This window comes from Pongo pygmaeus, chromosome 12 (genome assembly GCF_028885625.2).
Source record: "Pongo pygmaeus isolate AG05252 chromosome 12, NHGRI_mPonPyg2-v2.0_pri, whole genome shotgun sequence".
NCBI lineage: Eukaryota > Metazoa > Chordata > Mammalia > Primates > Hominidae > Pongo > Pongo pygmaeus.
The window spans coordinates 29,776,209-29,800,565 of NC_072385.2; the positions used below are offsets into that span (position 1 = coordinate 29,776,209).

General features: G+C 39.8%; 1 protein-coding gene across 14 annotated transcripts in view; it reads right to left on the reverse strand.

Moving 5' to 3' along the window:
• Positions 1–24,357, reverse strand: part of REV1 (REV1 DNA directed polymerase) — an 89,499-nt gene that overhangs the window by 55,218 nt on the left and 9,924 nt on the right. For 9 of the 14 annotated variants that reach the window (XM_054476670.2, XM_054476672.2, XM_054476668.2 and 6 more), the window contains exons 2-3: positions 9,140–9,203; positions 6,712–6,838 (exon numbers count right to left, since the gene is read on the reverse strand). In XM_054476670.2, coding sequence (XP_054332645.1) covers positions 6,712–6,838; positions 9,140–9,193 — 181 coding nt within the window. In that variant the 5' untranslated portion in view covers positions 9,194–9,203. Of the gene's footprint in view, positions 1–6,711; positions 6,840–9,139; positions 9,204–23,336; positions 23,426–24,357 lie in introns of those variants that run through there. The other 5 variants (XM_063649140.1, XM_063649137.1, XM_054476673.2 and 2 more) reach the window with 5 other exon arrangements.

Below are 24,357 nucleotides of genomic sequence, written 5' to 3' on the forward strand. Positions count from 1 at the left end.
CAGCTTTCAAACAAATCCCTATTTGAAATACAAGTCTGTTACACTTGCATATTCCCCCTTGTTTCATTTTGTGAATTGTGCTAAAGTACTTGTCCGGCCCCCCTCCACCTGCTTTTTCACAAACTTCAGCAGTGCCAAAATCAATAGACCTGGTCTTTTACCCACGTACTAAAGGAAGTAGAAAACAACCTGAACACCTCTTTCCATATGAACTGTCCCAATCTCACACCACTGAAATGCAACCAGTGTCCACTAAGTCTGAAGCACTGACTCCCCCTGGGCAGCTTTCACAAAAATAAACATGCCCAGAGCCTATCTCCCAGATTACAATGCAGGCCTCAAATGTGGCCCATTCCTTAAGACTGACTTGACTTAGCATCTGAGTGAAAATATTTTAACATTCTGATGTACAAATACAAAACCTGTTATTTATTCATTCAACTAATACTTATTGGGTATATCTACAATGTGCCAGGCAAGGTTCTAGGCACCGGAGATATGGCAATGAACAAGACTCAAGTCTGTGCCCCGTGATAGCACTTGTATTCCACTGAGGAGACAAAAATAAGTCATGCAAGTAATACCATTTTAGGTGCAAATAAATGCAATGAACTGGAAGTTGGATAAGGGGTTAGAGAGTGACTGGAGGGCAAAGTACACCTGTTTTAGATAGGCGAAGTCAGGGAAGGTCTCTGTAAAAATGTAACATTTGAGCAGAGATCTGAATGATGAAGACCTGAGGAAGCAGAAGGAATAGCAAATTTAAGGCCCTGAGGTGTTATCTCTAATCCATGTTTGGCAAGGGATTACTACACATAAAATAGGCTTCCTAACGCCAAAGAACTTAATATAGAATTAAGACCTAACAACACAAGACAAAACCCAGGTGTCAAAATAAATGTTTCTAGCAATAATGCTATGAATTATATATCTCTCTATATAAAATACTACTACTATGGACTGGCTTAGACAGGGAAGGAGGCAAAACCTAACTTTATCTGGATCTTAATGAATGAATATACCTCCAGTTCACAGAAGTGAGGAGGGAAGGAGTTTTTCCTCAGAGGCAATAGAACAAACAGAAACACAGAACTGTAAAAGTAAAAAGACACATCTAGAATATCAGGGTAATCTTGTTGAGCAAAATTTAAGAACATGAGGTTGAAAACGTAGGTCAGAATTAGGACTAGAATGTCTTTCTCCATTTTCATTTGGAAAATGCCTGTTTATCTAAGACCAAGCTAAACATTTCAATTCCTTTATGAAGTATTCGCTCCCACTCCCAAAGGCAATTGTTTCCTCTCTTCTGTGTTGGCACTCACCCTCCTCTGTTCATGTCTAAGGCTCAGAGATTACTTTTTCACCACAAAATCCACATTCTCCATCAACTGCTATCTCTTTTCAAACACAGTTCCTAACCCACAAGCAGCATCCAAAATATATTTGTCCAATCAACTAAAGTAAAATAAAATGGGATATAAGGTCTGTAAACTAGAAAACTCAACATAGTAAAGATGTCAATTCTCCCCGAACTGATGTACAGGTTTAATGTAATTCCTATCAAAATCCCAGCAAGGTATTTTGTGGATAAATGACTTATTTTAACATTTATATAGGTCAGGTGCACTGGCTCACACCTGTAATCCCAGCACTCTGGGAGGCCGAGGCAGGCAAATCACCTGAGGTCAGGAGTTCGAGACCAGCCTGGCCAACATGGCGAAACCTCATCTCTACTAAAAACACACACAAAAAATGAGCTGGGCATCATGGCATGTGCCTGTAATTCCAGCTACTCAGGTAGCTGAGGCACAAGAATCGCTTGAGCCAGGGAGGCAGAGGGTGCGGTAAGATGAGATCATACCACTGTACTCCAGCCTGGGTGACAAAGTGAGACCCTGTCTCAAGAAAAAAAAAAAAGAGAGAGAGAGGCATAGGTCCTAGAATAGCCAGAACTATCTTGACAAAGAAGAAACAAGTGAAAGCAATCACTCTACCTGATATCAAGGCTTACCACATAGGTACAATATTTGATATAGTGTGGTATTGGTGAAGGAACAGACACAAACATCAATGGAAGAGAACAGAGAACCCAGAAACAGATCCACCAAAATATGCCCAACTGACTGTGCTGGAACAACTGGAAATCCACAAACTTAAAAAAAAAAAAATTTTAAAACCTCAAAATGAAACATTAACTTCAATGTAAAACATAAAACTATAAAATTTAAAAATATAGAAGAAAACATTTGGGATCTAGCACCAAAGTGACAAGTTCCTAGACTTGCAAGCACAATCCATAAAAGGAAAGATCGACATATCAGATCTCATCAAAATTAAAAACGTTGTTCTGCAAAAGACCATTTCAAGAGGATGAAAAACTACAGACTGGGAGAAAATACCTGCAAACCACTTTTATGACAAAGCAGTAGTCTCTAGAATATATAATGAAATCTCAAAACTAAACAGTAAAAAAAACTAAATCTAATTAGAAAATGGGGAAAAAAACATGAACAAATGTTTCACCAATGATGATGTAAAGATGAGAAATAAACACATGAAAGAATGTTCAACATTATTAGCCACCAGGCAAATGCAAATTAAAATCACAAAGAGATACAACACCATCTATTAAAATGGATAAAATGAAAACCACTGAATGCTGGCAAGGATGCAAAGAAAGTTGATTCCTCATACAAGGCTAGTGGGAGTATAAAATAGTACAACCACTTTGGGTAACAGTTTGGCAGTTTCGTACAAAAACTAAAGATGTAACTATTACGGGAACCAACAACTGTACTCTTATACTCATACAAAAACTCATACACATATGTTCATAGCCTACCAAGAAATAACTCAGATGTCCCTAACAGATGAAAGGTTAACAAACTGGTACATCCACACTATGAAATATAACTGAACAATAAAAAGGCAACAATTTTGATGACCTGACAGATAATTTATGCTCAGTGAAAAAAGCCAGCCCCAAAAGGTTATATGCTGTATGTTTTTTTAACATTCTTGAAATGACAAAATTATAAAAATGGAGACCAGATTAGTGGTTGCCAGGAGTTAAGGAAAGGCGGAGAACAGAAGTGGGTGTGACTATAAAAGAGTAACATGAAAGATCTTTGTAGTGTGGAGGCCGGGCACAGTGACTCACATCTGTAATCCCAGCACTTTGGGAGGCCGAGGTGGGCGGATCACGAGGTCAGGAGATCGAGACCATCCTGGCTAACACAGTGAAATCCCGTCTCTACTAAAAATACAAAAAATTAGCCGGGCGTGGCGGTGGCCAACTGTAGTCCCAGCTACTCGGGAGGCTGAGGCAGGAGAATGGCGTGAACCCGGGAGGCAGAGCTTGCAGTGAGCCGAGATCGCGCCACTGCACTCCCGCCTGGGTGGAAAAAAAAGGAAGATCTTTGTAGTGTGGAAATGTTCTGTATATTAACTGTATCGGTATCAATTTCCCAGTTGTGACACTGTTTGCAAGTTTATTACATATTACCATTTGGGGAAACTGGGTAAAGGGTTCACAGTATCACTATGTGCTATGTCTTACAACTGCATGTGAATCTACAATAATCTAAAAAAAAATTTAATTTAAAAAATGGATAGGCCAGGCATGGTGGCCCATACATGTAATCTCCACACTTTGGGAGGCTGAGGCAGAAGAATCGCTTGAGCCTAGCAGTTTCAGATCAGCCTGGGAAACACAGCAAGACCTCATCTCTACAAAAAATTAAAAAATTAGCTGGGCATGGTAGTACACACTTGAGGTCCTAGCTACTTGGGAGCCTGAGGAGAGAGGATGGCTTGAACTGGGATGTTGAAGCTGCAGTGAGCCGTGATAGTGCCACAGCACTACAGCCTGGGTGACAGAGGGAGACCCTATCTCAAAACAAAGAAACAAACAAAACAAACAAAAAGGATAGAAGACAAAGAAGTCAATCTTAACAAGCAAAAAACATTTTTGGGGCCAGGTGAAGGGAAGAATAGGTTGACAGGGAAGAACAGGTTGACAGGTAAACTATTAGAGGGTCTTCTCTCCAAGTTCAAGTTCAATGTTAACTGGGTTGGAAGGGATAGGGACTACGAAATCATGAGAGGCTCAAATGGCTGAACTGGAAGCTTTAAAGGAATCAAGAACACTTGGATTATTAAGTTTGTGGGGAGCATGGTTAAGAATCAACAAGAAGGGACCACAGCTTCTTTTACAGTGAAAGCTGCATCTCCCAGGTTTGCAAACTGTTCACTGGAATGAAGTCTCTTTCCTTCAAATTCCTTTTCAGAGAACTTTCTATTTTCTTTTTTTCACTCTATCGCCAGGCTGGAGTGCAGTGGCGCGATCTCGGCTCACTTCAACCTCCGCCTCCCGGGTTGAATTGATTCTCCTGCCTCAGCCTCCTGAGTAGCTGGGACTACAGGCGCACGTCACCACGCCCAGCTAATTTTTGTATTTTTAGTAGAGACAGGGTTTCACCACGTTGGCCAGGATGGTCTTGATCTCTTGACCTTGTGATCTGCCCGCCTCGGCCTCCCAAAGTGTTGGGATTATAGGCGTGAGCCACCGTGTCCGGCCTGAGAACTTTCTTTCACAATAGCAATGAGCAAAACTGACAAAATCTGTAGCTTTGGTGCTTACATGCTAATGGAGAAGAAAGATGATACCTATATATATATATAGGCATTTTACAAAATAGCTGACCAGTACTCCTCAAGACTGTGAAAGAAAGCTTATTTTTTTAAATCAAAAACAAAATAGCACCTCCTACTTGTCTTACTGCATCTAAAGAGTTATTTTTACTTGCTAATTGTTAATGCTGTTTTATCTATAAAGTTGTGAAGTATTCACTAAAACTGAATTTTTTTAAAAATAAAGTTATTTTACAGCACCACAGTTTGGATATCTCTGTGAAATTCAGCATAATGGAACTTTATTTGTACAGTTATAATGAAATTTTAATAACAAGAGCAAAAATACTATCATCTCTATCCTGCAGAAAAGGATAGAGATAATAATAGATCCAAACAGAAAATGTTTTACAGTCACACAAAAATTAGTGATAAAAGCAGATTTAGAATTCCAGATTCTCAATCAAAAAAGTGATTACTGCAATATTCATTTTTCTTCCCTCACACAAAGAATCTCTTTTTCTTCCTCCTATGTGAATAAGGGTGCTCTCTTGAACTGGAGACTTCCATGACTGGCTAATGTAAGAAGCAATGCCTATCTGTTTTCATTAATGTTTTTAATTTTTCATAGAGCATCTCAGGAAGTCCACCACAGAGCTTGAATTTATCAGGATACCTTCCTACACAGAAAAGTTACAAGCTTTCTGCATGTGAACTTCCCAATGCTGTACCAGCATTTATTTTGAGATGACTTTCTTGGACTAAACTCATCATCAATGATGCCTAATAAAACACTTAATTACAAGCAACACACTCTTCTCTTACTAAACCAGATAAATGTACCAGTTAATTAATACTTAACTCCAATTCAACCAGTATGTCCTGAATGATTGTGTCCAGTCACTGTAGAGGCACCAAGGACACAGTGATCAAATGTAGCTCCAGCTCTTGTCCAGTAAACAGACAACTAAGGAAAGGTCTAAAGAATTCTAAGATGCAGATTCATTCAGGGAGCCGTAGCTCCAGAAGAGCACAAGAAGTCACCTAAACCAGTATGAAGACAGTCAAACTATCAAGGGAAAGCGAGGCATGGAGACCTGAAAGATAGCAGGTATCAGCCAGTTGAGAAGGGGACAGGGGAATATGTAACAGACTGACACAAATATTTACAGCCATTCACTTCAAAAAATACAATGAAATGATAATAAGGAGAAGAATCCCCAAGAAAATAGAGAAAAATTCAGGCAGAAAACCTGGTAACTAACAGACAAGTGCTAACTGACTTTACAGTTCAGAGAAAGCTAAAACTGAAGCTGGCCATATGGAAGCTTGGAAAGAAGCTGCTCGTTACCAGTAAAACAAAGAGAAAGTCATGAAATAAACACACAGGCAACTTCAAAAGTGGATGTGTGGATAAATTCATCCTTGAAACTGTGCCACAGGCAAATAAGAATTTGCACATTTCTTTCCTTTCACCAAGAATAAAGACTACACTACCCCTTCCAGATACCGGACTCAATGACAACAGGCACAGCTGGTGGGGAGGAGGTAGGAATGAAAAAATGAATAGAGAGACTAAGTGAAATTTTACTTCCTAAACTGTGAGAATTCAGGTCCTTTCCTTCCCTGCTCAGCGACCCAAATGCTGGCAGTTTACACTCTTCTCCAGACGAGAGAGTAAAAGATTCTTCTCTAGGAAATCTGACACTGACACACACCCACACAACACCCCACCCTAAAGGACCTATGGATAATGACATCTAGAGATTTACCAATGAAATGGACCTACAGTGAAGCTCACAGTTTACAAGTCCTACTAACCATGTGCGGTAATTTCCCATTTTTCATTTTAAACCTCATGTGACTTTTTGAAACTATGTACTTTGATAAAAGCTAAAGACAATGGCAGGTAAAAGCAACATGGAAAGGAAAAAGAAGTATCTAAGCAGATGATTTATTTCTTCTCATCTTACAATCATTTGTCTATAATAAATGAGTAAAAATAGAATTTTAAAACAAATCATTCTCAATCCTAATAAAAATACATGCCAAAATAGGGTTAAGTAAAAAGTACTCAACCTGTGTATCCATTAACATAGATGGCAACTCCACTAAAAATTGTAGATGAAGTCCCATCCTTCTGCATAGCAGCATCTGAACGAAACTGTTCCTCCAATTTCTGGACCTTGGCAGCCATATACCCACCCTAGAATTAAAGAAAAGGTAAACCAATTACAAAGGTTACATTTTCTCCCCCCTTTTTTGAAAAAAATAAAAATTATATTTTAAAAACTAAATAAATAAATGGACCTTATTCTGTGCTAGTGACCAGAACATAATGATGACCTCATAAACATAAACCATAAGGCAAGGCAATAAATAAAACAGGAAAGTTGGGCCGGGCACAGTGGCTCACACCTGTAATCCCAGCACTTTGGGAAGGTGAGGCAGGCAGATCACCTGAGATCAATAGTTTGAGACCAGCTTGGCCAACATAGTGAAACCCCGTCTCTACTAAAAATACAAAAATTAGCCAGGTGCAGTGCCAAGCGCCTGTAATTCCAGCTACTCGGGAGTCTGAGGCAGAAGAATTGCCTGAACCCAGGAGGTGGAGATTGCAGTGAGCTGAGATGGCGCCACTGCACTCCAGCCTGGGTGACAGAGCAAGACTCCATCTCAAAAAAAAATAATAATAAATAAATATAAATAAATAAAACAGGTAGGTGAAAGAAGAATTTTCCCTCTATCAACTCAAGTTTTAATTTTATTACATTCTTATGATTATAAAAGTTACTTTCTTAAAAAAGCTAAGTCAATAATAATAATACTGGCTGGGCACAGTGGCTCACGCCTGTGATCCCAGCACTTTGGGAGGCCGAGGTGGGCAGATCACCTGAGGTCGGGAGTTCGAGATCAGCCTGACCAACATGGTGAAACCCCGTCTCTACTAAAAATACAAAATTATCCGGGCATGGTGGTGCATGCCTGTAATCCCAGCTACTCGGGAGGCTGAGGTAGGAGAATCGCTTGAACCCAGAAGGTGGAGGTTGCAAACGAGCTGAGATCATGCTGTTGCACTCCAGCCTGGACAACAGGAGCAAAACTGCATCTCAAAAAACAGTAATAATATCACAAAATATAGTTCTTATGTACGTAATTGAGCAAGCTACACCAAAGTTTAAACCAAATACAAGTGTGACAAGTGGCCTCAGAGTATATTTTATTTTTTTGACAGGGTCTTGCTGTTGTGGCCCAGGCTGGAGTGCAGTGGCGCGATCTCAGCTCACTGCAAACTCCGCCTCCCAGGTTCAAGCAATTCTCCTGCCTCAGTTCCCAAGTAGCTGGGATTATATGTGCTCACCACCATGCCCAGCTAATTTTTGTATTTTTAATAGAGACAGGATTTCACCATGTTGGCCAGGATGGTTTCCAACTCCTGACCTCAGGTGATCCACCTGCCTGAGCCTCCCAAACTGCTGGGATTACAGGTGTGAGCCACCATGCCCAGCCTCAGAGCATATTTTAGACTGGCTTCCACTATCTCCCATATACAGAGGGCTTAAAATGAATTATTTCAAGTAAAAATGAGGCAACTGGATAAACCAGTGTAGTCCTCCCTACACATGGAAAAGAATAGGATGAATGCTCCAGTGGCTAAATTCTGGATCTAATCAATCTATTTGATAGTAACATTAACTTTCATTAGATAACATCCACCTCACAATAAATATTAAAAAATAATTTTTTTGCTAAACATCTTGACAGATCTAGGGATTCAACTATACTTTTCCTGAATTTTGTTATAATTAAGCTTGATTTCAATTATTAGGTCTTTAAATCAAAGCTGTAGGTGGCTAGAAGTACATGATTTTTTTTTCCCAAAATGGAAATGACTGCATTATTTTTGCTGATTATTAAAATATTATATGCTCACTATGAAGTTTCTTTTCAGAAAATACAGGAAATATAGGGAAGAAAATTAAAACTGGTATAATCCTATTCATTAAAACTTTGGGGTGTTGTTTTCAAAGCTTATTTCCATAACTCAGAGCATAGAGGTTTTACAAAAATATAATCATACAAAATATTTCTTTGTAACACACTGTTTTAGTCAAGGTTATCCTTCCAGGTTAAGATATATAAAGCTGAATAATGACTGTACAGTGCTCCACTATACACAGATAACTTATTTGACCAATCCCTTATTATTGGATATTTATGTGTTTTCCTGTTTTTCAGTATTATTAGCAATGCTGCAATAAAATAATCATATAGTAAATTATTGTGCACTAGGCGTATTTATTTCCTCAGGGTAAAATTCCTGAGAGTAAAGTTTAGGGGATAAAGTTTATAAACATCATAAGGCTTCCAATACATTGTGAAAACTCAAAGATTTGGTGTTTAAAGTAATTTACAATTTAGAAAACAACTTAAACCACATTATAATAGAAGAATGAAAAATAACTAGACAGTTCGATATAATTATTTTTACTCTTTTAAAACACACCCATGTTTCCCAGCCATCATTTTCAGCTCGCTTCCTCCATCCACCTCGCCTCATGGTAGAGCTTCTGTATTGGGGAGAAAAAAAAATGTCAATTTTATAACATAATGTATTCCTAAATGATATTTTATTTCAATATCAAGAAAATGAGAAATTCAAATGTCCAACTGATGAAAGCCAAGAATACAATATTAAGTAAACTTTTTCTGAAGTTCTCCATTCTCCAGCTTTACAAGTGAAATTTGTCTATAAAACACCCTCCTACAGATATGTTTAAATTGTAACTGTTAAATTTAAAATTCAATAGAAAAATATCTTTATGCATTCCTGAGCATCAATCCTAACATTCACTTACATAAAACACCAAATCCAACTAACATGGCCATGCTTACTTGTTACCATTATATAAGATAATCTAACAAAACATTTCCCTTCATGAGTTGTCCTATAGTGTGGCTTTTAAACTCTGTCTTTGCTATTACATACTGGACACGTAAGAGTTCAGTCATAGCCTGATTCACATATTCTGCCAAAGCCCTAGAAGAAGTCAATTAAAAATGATGCAGAAAAGATTATCATTGATAATAAACTATAATAGTAAATCTGTCATTCTCCTTAAGGCAACACTTACTTAACTAACTATACTATAAAACCACCAGGATGACCAAATGATGGCTCACAGTAAGTGGCAGCTGGCTCAGTGGCTAGCAAAATATGTAATTCACAAAAAGAGGCTAAATGAAATCCCTTGTAAAGTCAAAGCCTTCTAACACAAACCGCTACATTTTGGGCTATGACTACATTTATTCTTAACAAAATTAATATAACTTCTATTAAGATAATCTTCTTCTAGTAACTATATACATGTATATCAAATGGTTACCATATGAAGCCTTATATATTATCCACGTCAAATCAGCTCTGATATGATCTATGAGAATTTTTTACTTAACAACACCTTAAACCATGCATGACACTTTACCCCACATACATTAGCAGATAATTTCTTTCTTTCTTTTTATTTATTTATTATTATTTTTTGAGACAGAGTCTCACTCTGTCGCCCAGGCTGGAGTGCAGTGGCACAATCTCGACTCACTGCAAGTTCCGCCTCCCGGGTTCACGCCATTCTCCTGCCTCAGACTCCCGAGTAGCTGGGACTACAGGTGCCCGCCACCACGCCTGGGTATTTTTTTTTTTTTTTTGTATTTTTAGTAGAGACAGGGTTTCACGTGTTAGCCAGGATGGTCTCCATTTCCTGACCTCGTGATCCGCCCACCTCTGCCTCCCAAAGTGCTGAGATTACAGGCGTGAGCCACTGCGCCTGGCCTCTTTTTTCTGAGACAAAGTCTTGCTCTGTCACCCAGGCTGAAGTGCAGTGGCACGATCTCGGCTCACAACCACCTCCGCCTCCTGGGTTCAAGTGATTCTCCTGCCTCAGCCTCCCAAGTAGCTGGGATTACAGGCGCCTGCCACCACGCCTGGCTAATTTTTGTATTTTTAGTAGAGATGGGGTTTCACCATGTTGGCCAGGCTGGTCTGGAACCTCTGACCTCAGGTGAGCTGTCCGCCTATGCCTCCCAAAGTGCTAGGATTACAGACATGAGCCACCATGCCTGGGCAGCAGATATTTTCTTATGAATATTTTTATTCTTAGTATACTGCAGGATTTAGTTTTTCTTTGTTGACATTTATAACTATTTGAATTTTTACTGTCACCCTTAAAAGATGCCTAAAAGACACGCTGTCAAAAGGTTAAGTCCCAACAGAGAGACAAGATAATAAAAATGTTTTAGGGGCATGTGCAAGGTGCTCTAAGAAAAGGCGGTAAACTGATTAACCCTGAGGAGAGTTTTTTTTTTTTTAAGTCTGATGAAGGTAGGAGGAGCATGAATACCCAATGTGCTCATTATCAAGTCTCAGAAGTACCACATGCTCTGTTAAATATTTCTTCTGTTTTCAAGAGGCTCACTTTGTCCAGTCCCAACAGACTTCAGCCCTTAAAGGAAATCTAGGAGATACATTAACACACAGCTCTGGACTACATGTAAACTGAATCCATACACCTGCTGGAACAAGTAAAGCGTTTGGGAGTTCTGGCCATTATACACTAAAAACACATACCCCGATAATTAAACGCAGCTATTAAACTGTTAAATAAAGGAGTAAAGTGTATTTTAATACATTTGGTGGCCCAATCATTTAAGAGCTCCAGTTGTGTAACGTCTGTTGTATACCTACTGCACAAGGCCAATAAGAAAATTCCTTAATGACGGTTTAATGAGGCTAGAAGCATGAAACACAGTTGTACTACAAAAACAAAAATAATAAAAAAAAAAAACAGGTATTAAGGGTTCTTTCCCGCAATTCCAAAGTAACAAAACTATTCCAGACAAATGTTTAAAACTTTAAAAGGAAAAGGAAAGAATGAAGGACTGAAAATTTTAGCTTCGTCATTTCCAATAACTTGACTCATGAACAACAAACTCCTATTGATCCAGAAATCAAATAGTCAAAAATTACTAGCCAACATTCCAAAGAGGACAAAAATCTTCAGAGATCTGCCACCCCACCTCTCTTCCCCAAACCAGATTACTTTTCCCTCTGAGAACATTTGGCAATCCTAGAAGAATGGCTGGGAGACTGGGCAAAGTTTCTGACAAACAGTGCTAGGAGAGAAAACGTAGAGTCCAAGGGTCTTCCAAGGACACAGACTGCCACGGTTGGTATCAGAGCCCTATGAGTAACAAAAAATTGCAAGTAGACAGACCAAACTTTGTAGAAATTGTATTCATTATTTCAATCTCTGAAAACCGATTAAGGTGACCATGGGCCAGGCGTGGTGGCTCACGCCTATAATTCTAGCACTTTTGGAGGCCGAGGTGGGTGGATCACCTGAAGTCAGGAGTTGGAGACCAGTCTGGTCAACATGGTGAAACCCCGTCTCTATTAAAAATACGAAAGATTGCTGGGCGCGATGGTTCACGCCTATAATCCCAGCACTTTGGGAGGCCGAGGTGGGCAGATCACGTGAGGTGGGGAGTTTGAGACCAGCCTGACCAACGTGGAGAAACCCTGTCTCTACTAAAAATAAAAAATTAGCCGGGTATGGTGGCACATGCCTGTAATCCCAGCTACTCGGAAGGCTGAGGCAGGAGAATCGCTTGAACCCGGGAGGCGGAGGTTGCGGTGAGCTGAGATTGCACCATTGGACTCCAGCCTGGACAACAAGAGTGAAACTCCATCTCAAAAAAAAAGAAAAAAAAGAAAAATTAGCCGGGCATAGTGGCTGTTTCTGCTAATCAGCAGGGATCTTCGAAAAAGAGACTCCGCCAATTCCTCTGTAATCACATCCAGGGAAAAGTTCTCCACACTAAGATGACTGATTTGCTTCTTTAAATAGGACTTTCCCTAGAATGGAGGAGGGGGCATTTAATCAGGATACCACCACTTGACAGAAAAACATCCTTCAGAAATAACACACTCCCTCTGTTTTTATCCTGTTCCAAGCAACCTCCTGAATTACAATGTGTCCTCTCGACTAAACCTACTCACTAAGAAGTGACTGCCCTGTATTGACAAACCATCCAATTATCAAGCTAGACTTGTAAACAAAAATTGCCTTCTAGTTTTCAGAGGAACTCTTGCAGCCAGGCTCCCAATTTAATTCCACATAACTTGATGACCTTGAGGAATGTGATAACAGTTTCTGAAACTGTGTTTCACAACCTAAAATAACCTGCCAATCTCTCCTTAGCCGGTAACTTTAACAGGGCAGCCAATTACTGTGTTTCAAAAAATTAGTTTAAAAAACAGATGAAGAGTGAATACACGAATGCAAAAGTACCCTTATCCTTAACATTTAGGGTACACTTTCAATAAACATTAACTACTGTTATAGTAATCTACTCTGCCAATCTACAGAGTGAAAATCGAGTGAGACTACATATGTGGAAACCCTTTGAAAACTATAACACAGAGAACATCGTTATTTTAAGTCAGTTATCCATGGTCTATAACATAATGATAACAGTAGACTAGATATGGACTCAAATCCCAATCCTACGACTGCCTAACAATGTGATCTGGAGTGGGTCCAACAGCACTGAGCCTAACATTTCTTCACGTATAAAACAAGAAAGTTTGACTGCAGAATCTTTGTGGGGCCATGACTGGATGAAGGGTGGATATGGTGGGGAGAAGAAAAAAGTTGGGGGTAAAAACAGCAAGCAAGCAAGCAAGGTTCCAGTCTCTAAACCCACCTTCAATTTTAGCAGCCATGCTTTTTTTTCCCCCGTAAGTTTCAGGTTTAGGGTCTGAACAAGATTGTTCTTGAAGAAAAAGCACAACAACTTGAAAAAGACTGGTAACTAAGAGTAATGAACTAAAAACTAAGTACAAAATTTCTTGGTTCTTTTCTGTTTCCATATGTGACTGTAACACAGTCACATGTGGAAATCTCCCAACCCTCAAAAGGTTCACAAGCTAAAACTCACCTACAAGCTAAAACTCAAGTAATCAAATTATAAAGACCAACTAAATTACAGGCTGTCAATACAGCCATGTCCAGTCCCCAGCGCTAACATGCAGTAACAACTAGCCAGGTGAGGTAAGGTTAAGGCAAATGGGAGAGCAGCTCTGTCTATGAGGAGCCCAGCGATCCGGAATGCCTACACAAAAGACTTCCTCTTTCCATTCTCTCAATAGGGATGTTCAAAACTCTATTAACGGTCTCATTAAGGACATGCTTGTTTAAAAATATAACAAGATTACTTATGCATGCATTTTTCCTAATGTTTGTTTATCTTTTGCTGGAATACACTACTATCAGTTCATTCTAAACTTTATTCTGCTTTCTTTTTACTATAGTTATTGGTAGATTTTACTATCTACCCCGAGAATTATGTTTATCACCAGGAACATTCATTTTCATGTAAAAATGGTATTTCCTAGCACTTTGGGGGACCGACGCGGGCAGATCACGAGGTCAGGAGATCGAGACCATCCTGGCTAAAATGGCGAAACACTGTCTCTACTAAAAATACAAAAAATTAGCCGGGCGTGGTGGCAGGCACCTGTAGTCCCAGCTACTTGGGAGGCCGAGGCAGGAGAATGGCGTGAACCCGGGAGACGGAGCTTGCAGTGAGCCGAGATCGGGCCACTGTACTCCAGCCAGGGCAACAGAGCAAGACTCCATCTCAAAAAAAAAAAAAAAAAAGATATTTCATCTATTTACAAAAGAATTACTAACATTACAAGGTTCTAAACAGTTCATCACACACTAGAAAAACTTCCACTACATATCCACAAAATGTTCAAATGTTCTGTGTTAATCTGATGGTTACATATCTGTAACTCTGAAGTCTGTTGATTAACTAATGAAACTCATTTTGAGTGGCTTTTAATCAGTCTTTATTAATACAGTCATATATAAATGTATACATTTGTAAACAGTAGAGGTTCCTCTTCAAAGACTTTCCTCCCCGTGTAATTAGGAATAAATAGTAACTTCTCTTAGAAGCAAAATTTATTCAAAGACCTGTGCTAACATTCTTAAACATCTGCTAGCTGTAATAAAGAAATCAATGTACTTTATGTTCTTAGCTCCCACAATTTAGCCTAAATATTTGCCCTGGCAAGCTTATACTGGTCCAAGCAAGCATTAGGTCATAGCCTGTTCCTCTTCCTTATTTGAAGGTGTTTTTACCTTTCTCTACATTCCACAAGTTACTTCCTCCTTCCTTTGTTCTCCTCTGCCTTTGCCTCTTTTAAAAAGTTCTAAGTTGCTAGCCAATCGGAACAAATACTGAATGTGAGGTCCCGTTCCAGCCAATGGAAACTGGACACAGCAGTAGGGTGGACGCATCAGGTTATAAATGACCCTGTCTCCTTTGTTCGGTGTACTCTCACAGCAAAACTGCTGGCGAGTGTACCCTTTCTGCACAAAGTATAAAAATGGCCTTGCTGAGGAAATTAATGTTCAAGTGCTACTTCTTTACAGCACCCGGGAACAAGCATTCCAAAGAGGTTTATCCTATCTTTATGTAATATTATCTAAGAAATATTTACTGAATGAAGTAAGAATTGACATGCAAAGAATATGCAATGAATGAATGTGCACATTATAGTAGCATAACATAATTCATGAATGTGACACAAATGCAAAGAAAGCAGCCTGTGGCCACCCCTTATCTAGGCAAGGTTGAAACAGAATTTGCCTTTGGTGCCCTGCCATATCTTTACTCAACGCCTCTTTGTTTTCAGTGCCTCTTTATCTTACTTAGCTGTCAATTCTCTGCTAAGGCATTTATTGACAACTAAGGAACTGGTTAATAAATGGCTTAAGGTATGATCCAACCCAGGGTCATCTATGTTTAAAAGAACCTCTTCATGACCATTCAATGAGGAAAGGACAATCTTTTCAACAAATGGTGATAGGAAAACTGGATATCACATGCAAAAGAAGTTGGACCTTTACATCATGTTAAAAAAAAACTCAAAGTGTACGAAAAACATAAATATAAGAGCTAAAACTATCAGACTCTTAGGAGAAAACATATAAGCTTCATGACACTGGATTTTGCAATGACTTTTTGGGGAAAATGCAACAAAAGAAAAAAATAGATAAACTGAACTACATCAAAATTTAAAACTTCTGTGAATCACAGAGCAAAAAAGGGTGAAAAGGCAATCCACAGAATGGGAGAAAATATCTGCAAATCATACCTGATAAGGGGTTCATACACTTACCAATATAAAGAACTCCTACCATAAACTGAAACAATAAACACACAACGTCACTAAGAAATAAAAAAAGGATCTGAACAGACACTTTTCTAAAGAAGATAGACAAATGGCCAATAAGCACACAAAAAAATGTTCAGTGTCATTAATCACTATGGAAATGCAAATAGAAACCACAATGAGATACCACCTCACACCCAGCAGGATAGCTACTATTAAAAAAAAAAAAAAAAAAAAACAAGTGTTGATAAGGATAGGAAGAAATTGGGCCCCCAAGCCCTGTTGGTGGGAACATAAAATGGTGCAGCTGATATGAAAAACAGTATGGCAGTTACTCAAAAAATCAGAAATAGAATTATCATGTAATTCCACTTGTGAGTATATATCCAAAGGAACTGAAACCTGGGACACAAAGATATTTATTTGTACATTCATGTTAATAAGCATTATTCACAATAGCCAAAAGGTGGAAGCAACCCAAATGTCCATCCACAGATGAATGGGTAAACAAAATGTGGTATACACATACAATGAAATACTATTCAGCCTTAAAAGGAAATTCCAAAGCGTGCTACAACTTGCATGAACCTTGAAGGCATTATGGTAAGTGAAATAAACCATTCACAAAAGGACAAATACTGTATGATTCTACCTATATGAAGTATTTAAAGTAGTTAAATTCAGAGACAGAAAGCGGAATGGTGGTTGCGGGTGGAGTTACTGTTTAACAGGTAGAGTCTCAGGCAAGGTGAAGAGTTCTGGAGATGGATGGTGGTGATGGTTGCAAAACAATGTGAATGTACTTAATGTGACTGAACAGTTAAAATGGTAAACTTTTATATGTATCATACCACAATTAAGAAGAAAAGAGTTTTTTAAAAAAGTACTTCTGAAGCTGGAAACACTGCATAGGCACCTGCAATCTGCAGTGGACAGGATCTTCAGGTGGGGTGCAAAGCTGGGAAAAAGGCTACTTCAAGAAATCTGTACAGCAGTACCTGGATGTTTTGTTTGTTTTTTACGTTGAATTGGCGGTAGTGGGAGGCCATCTGTAGAATTTACAAGAACCAGGTATTGCCTTTATGAGTGACTAAGTATATAAAGTGCTAGCACGCATGCCCTAAAAAAACTTTGGTTAACAGTCTGCTCCAATGTGCTCTTATTCTGTCCTTTAATCGTAAAAGTTTTAACACCAGAAACAGCTTTTTATGTAACATTTAGATATAAAAATACAGCTGTTTGTGGATTTTGTTTTGATTCAACCTTAGAGACCATCATTGTCTACGGCTACAGTTTTCAAACAATTGCTGAAGTTGTACAGGCACTACAGACAAGCACATCCCACAAACTAGTCAGGTTTTGATCTTGAAGGGACTCTCACCAAGGTATATAAAACAAAACAAAAGGCCAGGCCTGGTGGCTCATGCCTGTAATCCCAGTACTTTGGGAGGCTGAGGTGGGCAGATCATTTGAGGTCAGGAGTTTGAGACCAGCCTGACCAACGTGGTGAAACCCCGTCTCCAAAAATACAAAAAAAAATTAGCTGGGCGTGGTGGCGCATGCCTGTAGTCCCAGCTACTCAGGAGGCTGAGGCAGGAGAATCACTTGAACCCAGGAGGCAGAGGTTGCAGTGAGCCAAGATCGTGCCACTGCACTCCAGCCCGGGCGACAGAGCGAGACTGTCTCAAAAAAAAAAAAAAAAAAAAAAAGAAAAAAGAAAAAAGAAAAAAATTCAGACACCTAGGTGAAGGGCACAATTTCCCAGAAGTACAAGTACTGGCTCTGGAAACCTGTACTTGCTTTTAGCGACTGATTCTAAACCAAGCCAACAGTTCACATTCTAAGTATAGTGCTGCGTGTCTTTCATGTATTTAAGACATCTTTTAAAAATATACAAGTCTAAGATATTTAGATCAGGCTTTATTCCTAACCTAATAAAACCCATTTTTGCCACTTTATGTGGTTTTTTTACACCTTCAGCATACTGAAACATTTTCCTGTTGCTAATTTTTTCTGCTGCGATAAAACAATTTCTGTACCAGATGAGATACTATCTTGATAAACACAGAATTCAAAGAACTTCAATCTATCGAAGTAGCACACAGCACTCTCCACAGAAAAAATTACACGTTTTGGTACATAAGCCTTTTCTTGAAGTCAGTATGATCTTTCCATCTTTTCTTGGGACATTCTCTATTATTCCCTCATCACTGACTTGTGTTTATACACTGCTTTCTAATGCTAAGTACAGTATGCAATCCTCCTAGGTGTTCCTTTTCAAAAATAGTTTTTCTTGCTCTATTTATAAAAGCAATTCGTGTTTATTGCAGAAAATTGGAAAATACAGAAAACAGAAAAGGAAAGAATTACCCACATTCCCATCACCTAAAAAAATTCACCTATTAACTGACACTTTATATTTCCTTCCTTTTAGCGTTCCTTTAATTTTTAACATTCAAATTTAATTTATTTACATTTAAACACATTACTACTAATATCTTTCACTTCTGAAGTGTCCTTAGTTTTCCAAGACCCCTTTACAACTACCATTTATCTTTACAACTCATCCATAGAGTAAGTCAGCCAAGTACTATTTATTTTGCACACAATAGTTGACTTCTAGGATAGAGAAGCTAAAAAGTTCTATAAGGCTGCACTGCTGGCTTGTGGTCCAAAATCATACTCATCTTCTACAAAATTATGTTCCCAAATCTTCAATGGAAAAATAATAATGGTATCAATATGAACTGCTAAAAAGTTAAGAACACTCCTATTGAACTGAAGTAACCTAACACAATTCAACAAAACAGATGCTTCTTCACCAGGTAATCTAGGAACAGTCTGGATCATAATAGAGCCATATATATAACAAAACTAAGGAAGAAAACAGGTCCTACAATTAAGCTCCATCTAGACCCCAACTAGTCCATATTGATAAGCAGAAGTCGGGCGCAGTGGCTCACGCCTGTAATCCCAGCACTTTGGGAGGCTGAGGCAGGCGAATCACATGAGATCAGAAGTTTGAGACCAGCCTGACCAACATGGTGAAACCCTGTCTCCATTAAAAAGAAAAAAATCAGCCGGGCATGGTAGCAGGAACCTGTAATCCCAGCTACTTGGGAGGCTGAGGCACGACAATCACTTGAACGCGGTAGGCGGAGGCTGAAATGAGCCGAGATTGCGCCACTACACTCCAGCCTGGGCGACAGAGTGATACTCCATTTCAAAAAAGAAAAAAAAAAAAAAGAAGTAGAGATCCAAAGACAACATCAACTTTGTTGCTAACCGGTTCTCTGAACTTAAGCAAGTCATAATCAGTCATATTTTAGTTCTTCCGTATGTGGAAAGAGTTGGACCTGTTTGAAATGCTTGTTCCCTGGTGCCATAAAGAAACAACACTTGAACATAAATTTAATTTATTTAGTAAGGCCATTTTTATTTCCTGCAGAAAAGGTACACTCGCCAGCAGTTTTGCCAGGAGAGTACAACGAACAAAAGAGACAGGGTCATTTATAACCTGATGCGTCCACCCTACTGCTGTGTCCGGTTTCCATTGGCTGGAACAGAACCTCACATTCTATATTTGTTCCGACTGGCTAGCAACTTAGAACTTTTTAAAAGAGGCAAAGGTAGAGGAGAACAAAGGAAGGAGGAAGTAACTTGTGGAATGCTGAGAAAGATAAAAACACTTTTAAATAAGGAAGAGAACAGGATATGACCTAATGCTTGCTTGGACCAGTATAAGCATGCCAGGGCAAATATTTAGGAGCACAGGTCTTTGAATAAATTTTGCTTCTAAGAGAAGTTACTATTTATTTCTAATCAGATGGGGAGGAAAGTCTTTGAAGAGGTACATCTACTTTTACTTTTTACAGACCTGACAAATTCTAGAATCTTTTGCAATTTTTTAAATGTACATGATTCTACTCTTGAACCCAGGAGGCAGAGATTGCAGTGAGCTGAGACTGCACCACTGTACTACAGCCTGAGTGACAAAGCAACACTCTGTCTCAAAAAAAAAAAAAATAGGCCGGGCATGGTGGCTCATGCCTGTAATCCCAGCACTTTGGGAGGCCGAGGCGGGTGGTTCACAAGGTCAGGAGTTCAAGACCAGCCTGGCCAACATGGTGAAACCCCATCTCTACTAAAAAATACAAAAATTAGTCAGGAGTGGTGGTGGGAGCCTATAATCCCAGCTACTCCGGAAGCTGAGGCAGAGAACTGCTTGAACCTAAGAGGCGGAGGCTGCAGCAAGCTGAGATCATGCCACTGCACTCCAGCCTGGGCGACAGAGTGACAGTTCGTCTCAAAAAAAATAAATAAATGAAAATAAATAAACAAATAAATGTATATGATTCTACACATCTAGTTTTAAAAATGCTTTCAACAAACACATACATACTATGCAACTTTATGTAACTTTTTCTATGCTTGCCAAAAAACAAGATGTGCCTATCCACAGATGTGGCTGTGCAGTAAGAATCCTAACCCAAACAGAGATTTGGCCTTTGCCCTTGGTTCCTGGGAGGTAATCCTTTCTTTCCCCCACCTCACGTGGTCCAAGATGAGACTGGGAGGTAACCTCTAAGCCCTTAGAACGTCCACCTTATGGGAGCAGTGACTCACGCCTGTAATCCCAACACTTTAGGAGGCCAAGGCGGGCAGATCACAAGGTCAGGAGTTCGAGACCAGCCTGGCCAACATGGTGAAACCCCGTCTCTATTAAAAATACAAAAATTAGCCGGGCATGGTGGCACAAGCCTGTAATCCCAGCTACTCAGGAAGCTGAGGCAGGAGAATTGCTTGAACCCGGGAGGCGGAGGTTGCAGTGAGCCCAGATTGCACCATTGCACTCCAGGCTGGGTGACAGAGCAAGACTCTGTCAAAAAAATAATAATAATAATAATGTCCACCCTGTTAAGTGCTTTTGTTTACCTAGGGGCTTTGAGCCACTCCAGATAGTTTCGCACTGTGATTTACGGTGAAGGGCTTTGAGCCATGTATTATCAACCTCCTGAAGGGCTGAAAACTAAAGGTCAACCATGCCAACAGTCAATCATATCTAAGTGACCAAGTCCCAGTACAAATACTGGACACCAAGGCTTGGGTGAGCTTCCCTGATTGGCAATCTCCACGAGTAGTGTCACACACATCAGTGCCAGAAGTTGGCACTGTCCACAACTTCGCTGGCAGAGGATAACTGGAAGTTTCGTAAGCGGACTCTTCTGTGTGCCCCATGCACCTCTTCCCTTGGCTGATTTTATTCTGTATCTTTTCACTGTAATAAATCCAACCATAAGTAAAAGCCCTTTCAGGAGTCCTTTGAACCCTTCTAGCCAATTATTTAACCTAAGGATGGTGTGGATGCCCAAACTTGCAGTTGATCTCATAAGTGAGGGTGGTCTTGGGACCCCCAACTCCACGATGGCAAAACGGCACTGTCCTCCAGTATTCATTTTTCTTTCTTACTTTTAGTAATGGAACACTTCTCCCACTCCTCTTAGCAGGAGGCAGAGTGGGCAACCAGAGACTACATTTCCCAGACTCCTCTAAAAATAAGGGGTGGCCATGTGACTAGGTTCTGGCCAAGGAGGTATGAGCAGAGTGATGTGTACAAAAATATGAGCCATATTCCTAAAGAAAGCTGTTTACTTCTTTTTCTGGGATGCAGTTGTGAGGTAACCCAGCTTCAACCACGGGAATAAGGACAATACCCTATGGAATGGCTAAGCACACAGAGAAATGTGGAACCCCTAAAACACTGAGGTGCTCACCCACTACGGACTGCCTATCTACCTCTGGACTATTACAGGAGAAAGAAAAACTTAAATATTGTTTGTCCCATTGTATTCTGAAGTCCCTGTTACAGCAGCTTAGCCTGTACCCTAATGCATAAGTCCATCTGAGCATTTTAATATGATTTTGATTCAGTATCTACATAAATTAAAGATAAAGAGAGAGACAAACAATAAGATGTACTGTATAAAAAATATTTGGATATATTAAACCTGCAAATGTATAACAAACATTTATTGTATGTCCCAGTTTGAGGCTGATCTGATTAAAAGGAAAGCATCTATCCCAAACAATTCACTATAACAAAGAGTTTTCTTATTCTTCTTGTTATTCATAACTACCAAAAAAAATGCTTGATTTAACAAAATCAATAGTTAATACAAACTGAAGGGGGCTTCCTGAAAGAACGAATAATGCTTTTCTTCCCTTCAATTACAGATTTCCATAGAAAGGGAAAGAAGTAGAGACACTGTTTTAATAAAGTACCTAGGAGGCTAGGCACAGTGGCTCACACCTGTAATCCCAAGACTTTGGAAGGCCAAGGCAGGTGGATCACCTAAGGTCAGGAGTTCGAGACCAGCCTGGCCAAAATGGCAAAATCCCATCTTTATAAAAATACAAAAATTAGCCGAGCGTGGTGGTGCACACCTGTAGTCCCAGCTACTCGGGAGGCTGAGGCAGGAGGATCACTTAAACCCGGGAGGTGGAGGTAGTAGTGAACTGAGAGTTCTGAGTGGTACTGAGTGGCACTGAGTGCATCACCACTGCACTGGCCAACACTGAGACTCTGTCTCAAAAAAATAAAAAATTGAAAGTACCAAAGAGAACTGCCTTCTCTAGTTTTCCAGAGTGCAGCCAAATCACCCACTTTCCAAACACCTTCCCCTCAATTTTCCTGCTTTCCTGTGTTCCAAACCACGTGGCCCAAATGCATTTATTAAGCATCTCCACTAGGATGTTCTACACATCTCAAAGTCAGCATGTCCATAAGCAGGATCAAGCTACGAAGGAACACAAAAGAATGTTCTGGAGATGACATGATAAAAATTAAGAGTCTAGAGGAAGGAGGAAGAAGCCACTGATCTCCACTAAGGAGAAATGGTATAATCTCACAGGAAAGCCAAATGATTATCTGTAGAAAAGTTCAAGGTTGCAATAAATCAGGGATTCCAAAGGCTACAGTAAAAGAGCTAGTAACAGGAACAGAACTTAGCTGAAGAATAAAGGAAATAATATCAATGAAGAGGGAAATGTATCTAAAGCAGTAATTCTCATGTGTGAGCATGCATCAGAATCACTAGCGCAGCGCCTGTTAAAACACAAGATGCTGGGTGGGCCCCAACAACGTTTCTGATTCAGTGAGTCTAGGGCAGGGCTAGAAATTTGCATTTCTAAAAAGTTCCCAGGTAATGTTGATGCTGCTGGACTGCGGCACACACTTTGAGAACCACTGGTTTTGCCTATACCTAAAAATATATCTATAGTGGTGATAAAAGAGAAAAGGACAGTTCAGTGGTAACAGGAAAGGTTATATACAGTAGAGAGAATGATGCTACAACGTGTCCTAAGTAGAATGAATTTCACATCAGGAGTAATGCAATTCACCAGGTGAAGGTTTTAATTAGATTGCAGGTGACAGGCTGGGCGCGGTTGCTCATACCTGTAATCCCAGCACTTTAGGAGACCGAGGCGGGCGGATCACGAGGTCAGGAGATCGAGACCACACTGGCCAACATGGTGAAATCCCGTCTCTACTAAAAATAAAAAAATTAGCCGGGTGTGGTGGCACTCCCCTGTAGTCCCAGCTACTTGGGGGCTGAGGCAGGAGAACTGCTTGAACCAGGGAGTCGGAGGCTGCAGTCAGCCGAAATCACGCCACTGCACTCCAGCCTCGGTGACAGAGCAAGACTGTCTCAAAAAAAAAAAAAAAAAAAAAAAAAGATTACGGGTGACAAAATCTCTCCTGTCCTGCCCCTCCACTTCCCCTTACCCCAAATTCCACGTCTGAGCTAATGGTTTTTCTCCATTCACTTAGCATTTACTACAATCTATAGTTTTCAAGGTGAGTAAAATGAGAATAAACCACAATCCAAGGTTATCAGAGATTTGCATATAACTATAATATGAGATCTGTAATCCCAGCATTTTTGGAGGCCAAGGCAGGAAAGATCTCTTGCGTGAGACCAGCCTGAGCAACATAGCAAGACCTCATCTCTACAAAAAAAATAAAAATAATAAAAAGAGCCAGGCATGGTGGCACACACCTGTAGTCAGGAGGCTGAGGTGGGAGGACTGCTTGAGCCTGGAAGGTCAAGGCTGCAGTGAACCACTGCACTTGGCCTGGGAGACAGAACAAGACCAAAAAAGTAAAAATAATAATAATAATACAAGGTCCTGCATTATAGGCACTAATGGAATGCAATAAATGCACAGAGAAAACAGCCATAAATCTCATGTTCGAGAAGACACCCAAGAAAGCATCACTGAGAGGTAGATCTGAACTAAGAACAATCAGTAGGATTTTACCGGAAAGAAGGTAGGTGGGAAGGGGTGACATGAAGGCAAAGATTTCAGGAGCAGAAAAATTCATAATCAAAAACATAAAAGGGCCGAGTGCAGTGGCTCACACCTGTATCTCAGCACTTTGCGGGGTTAAGGCAGGAGGACTGCTCAAGCCCAGG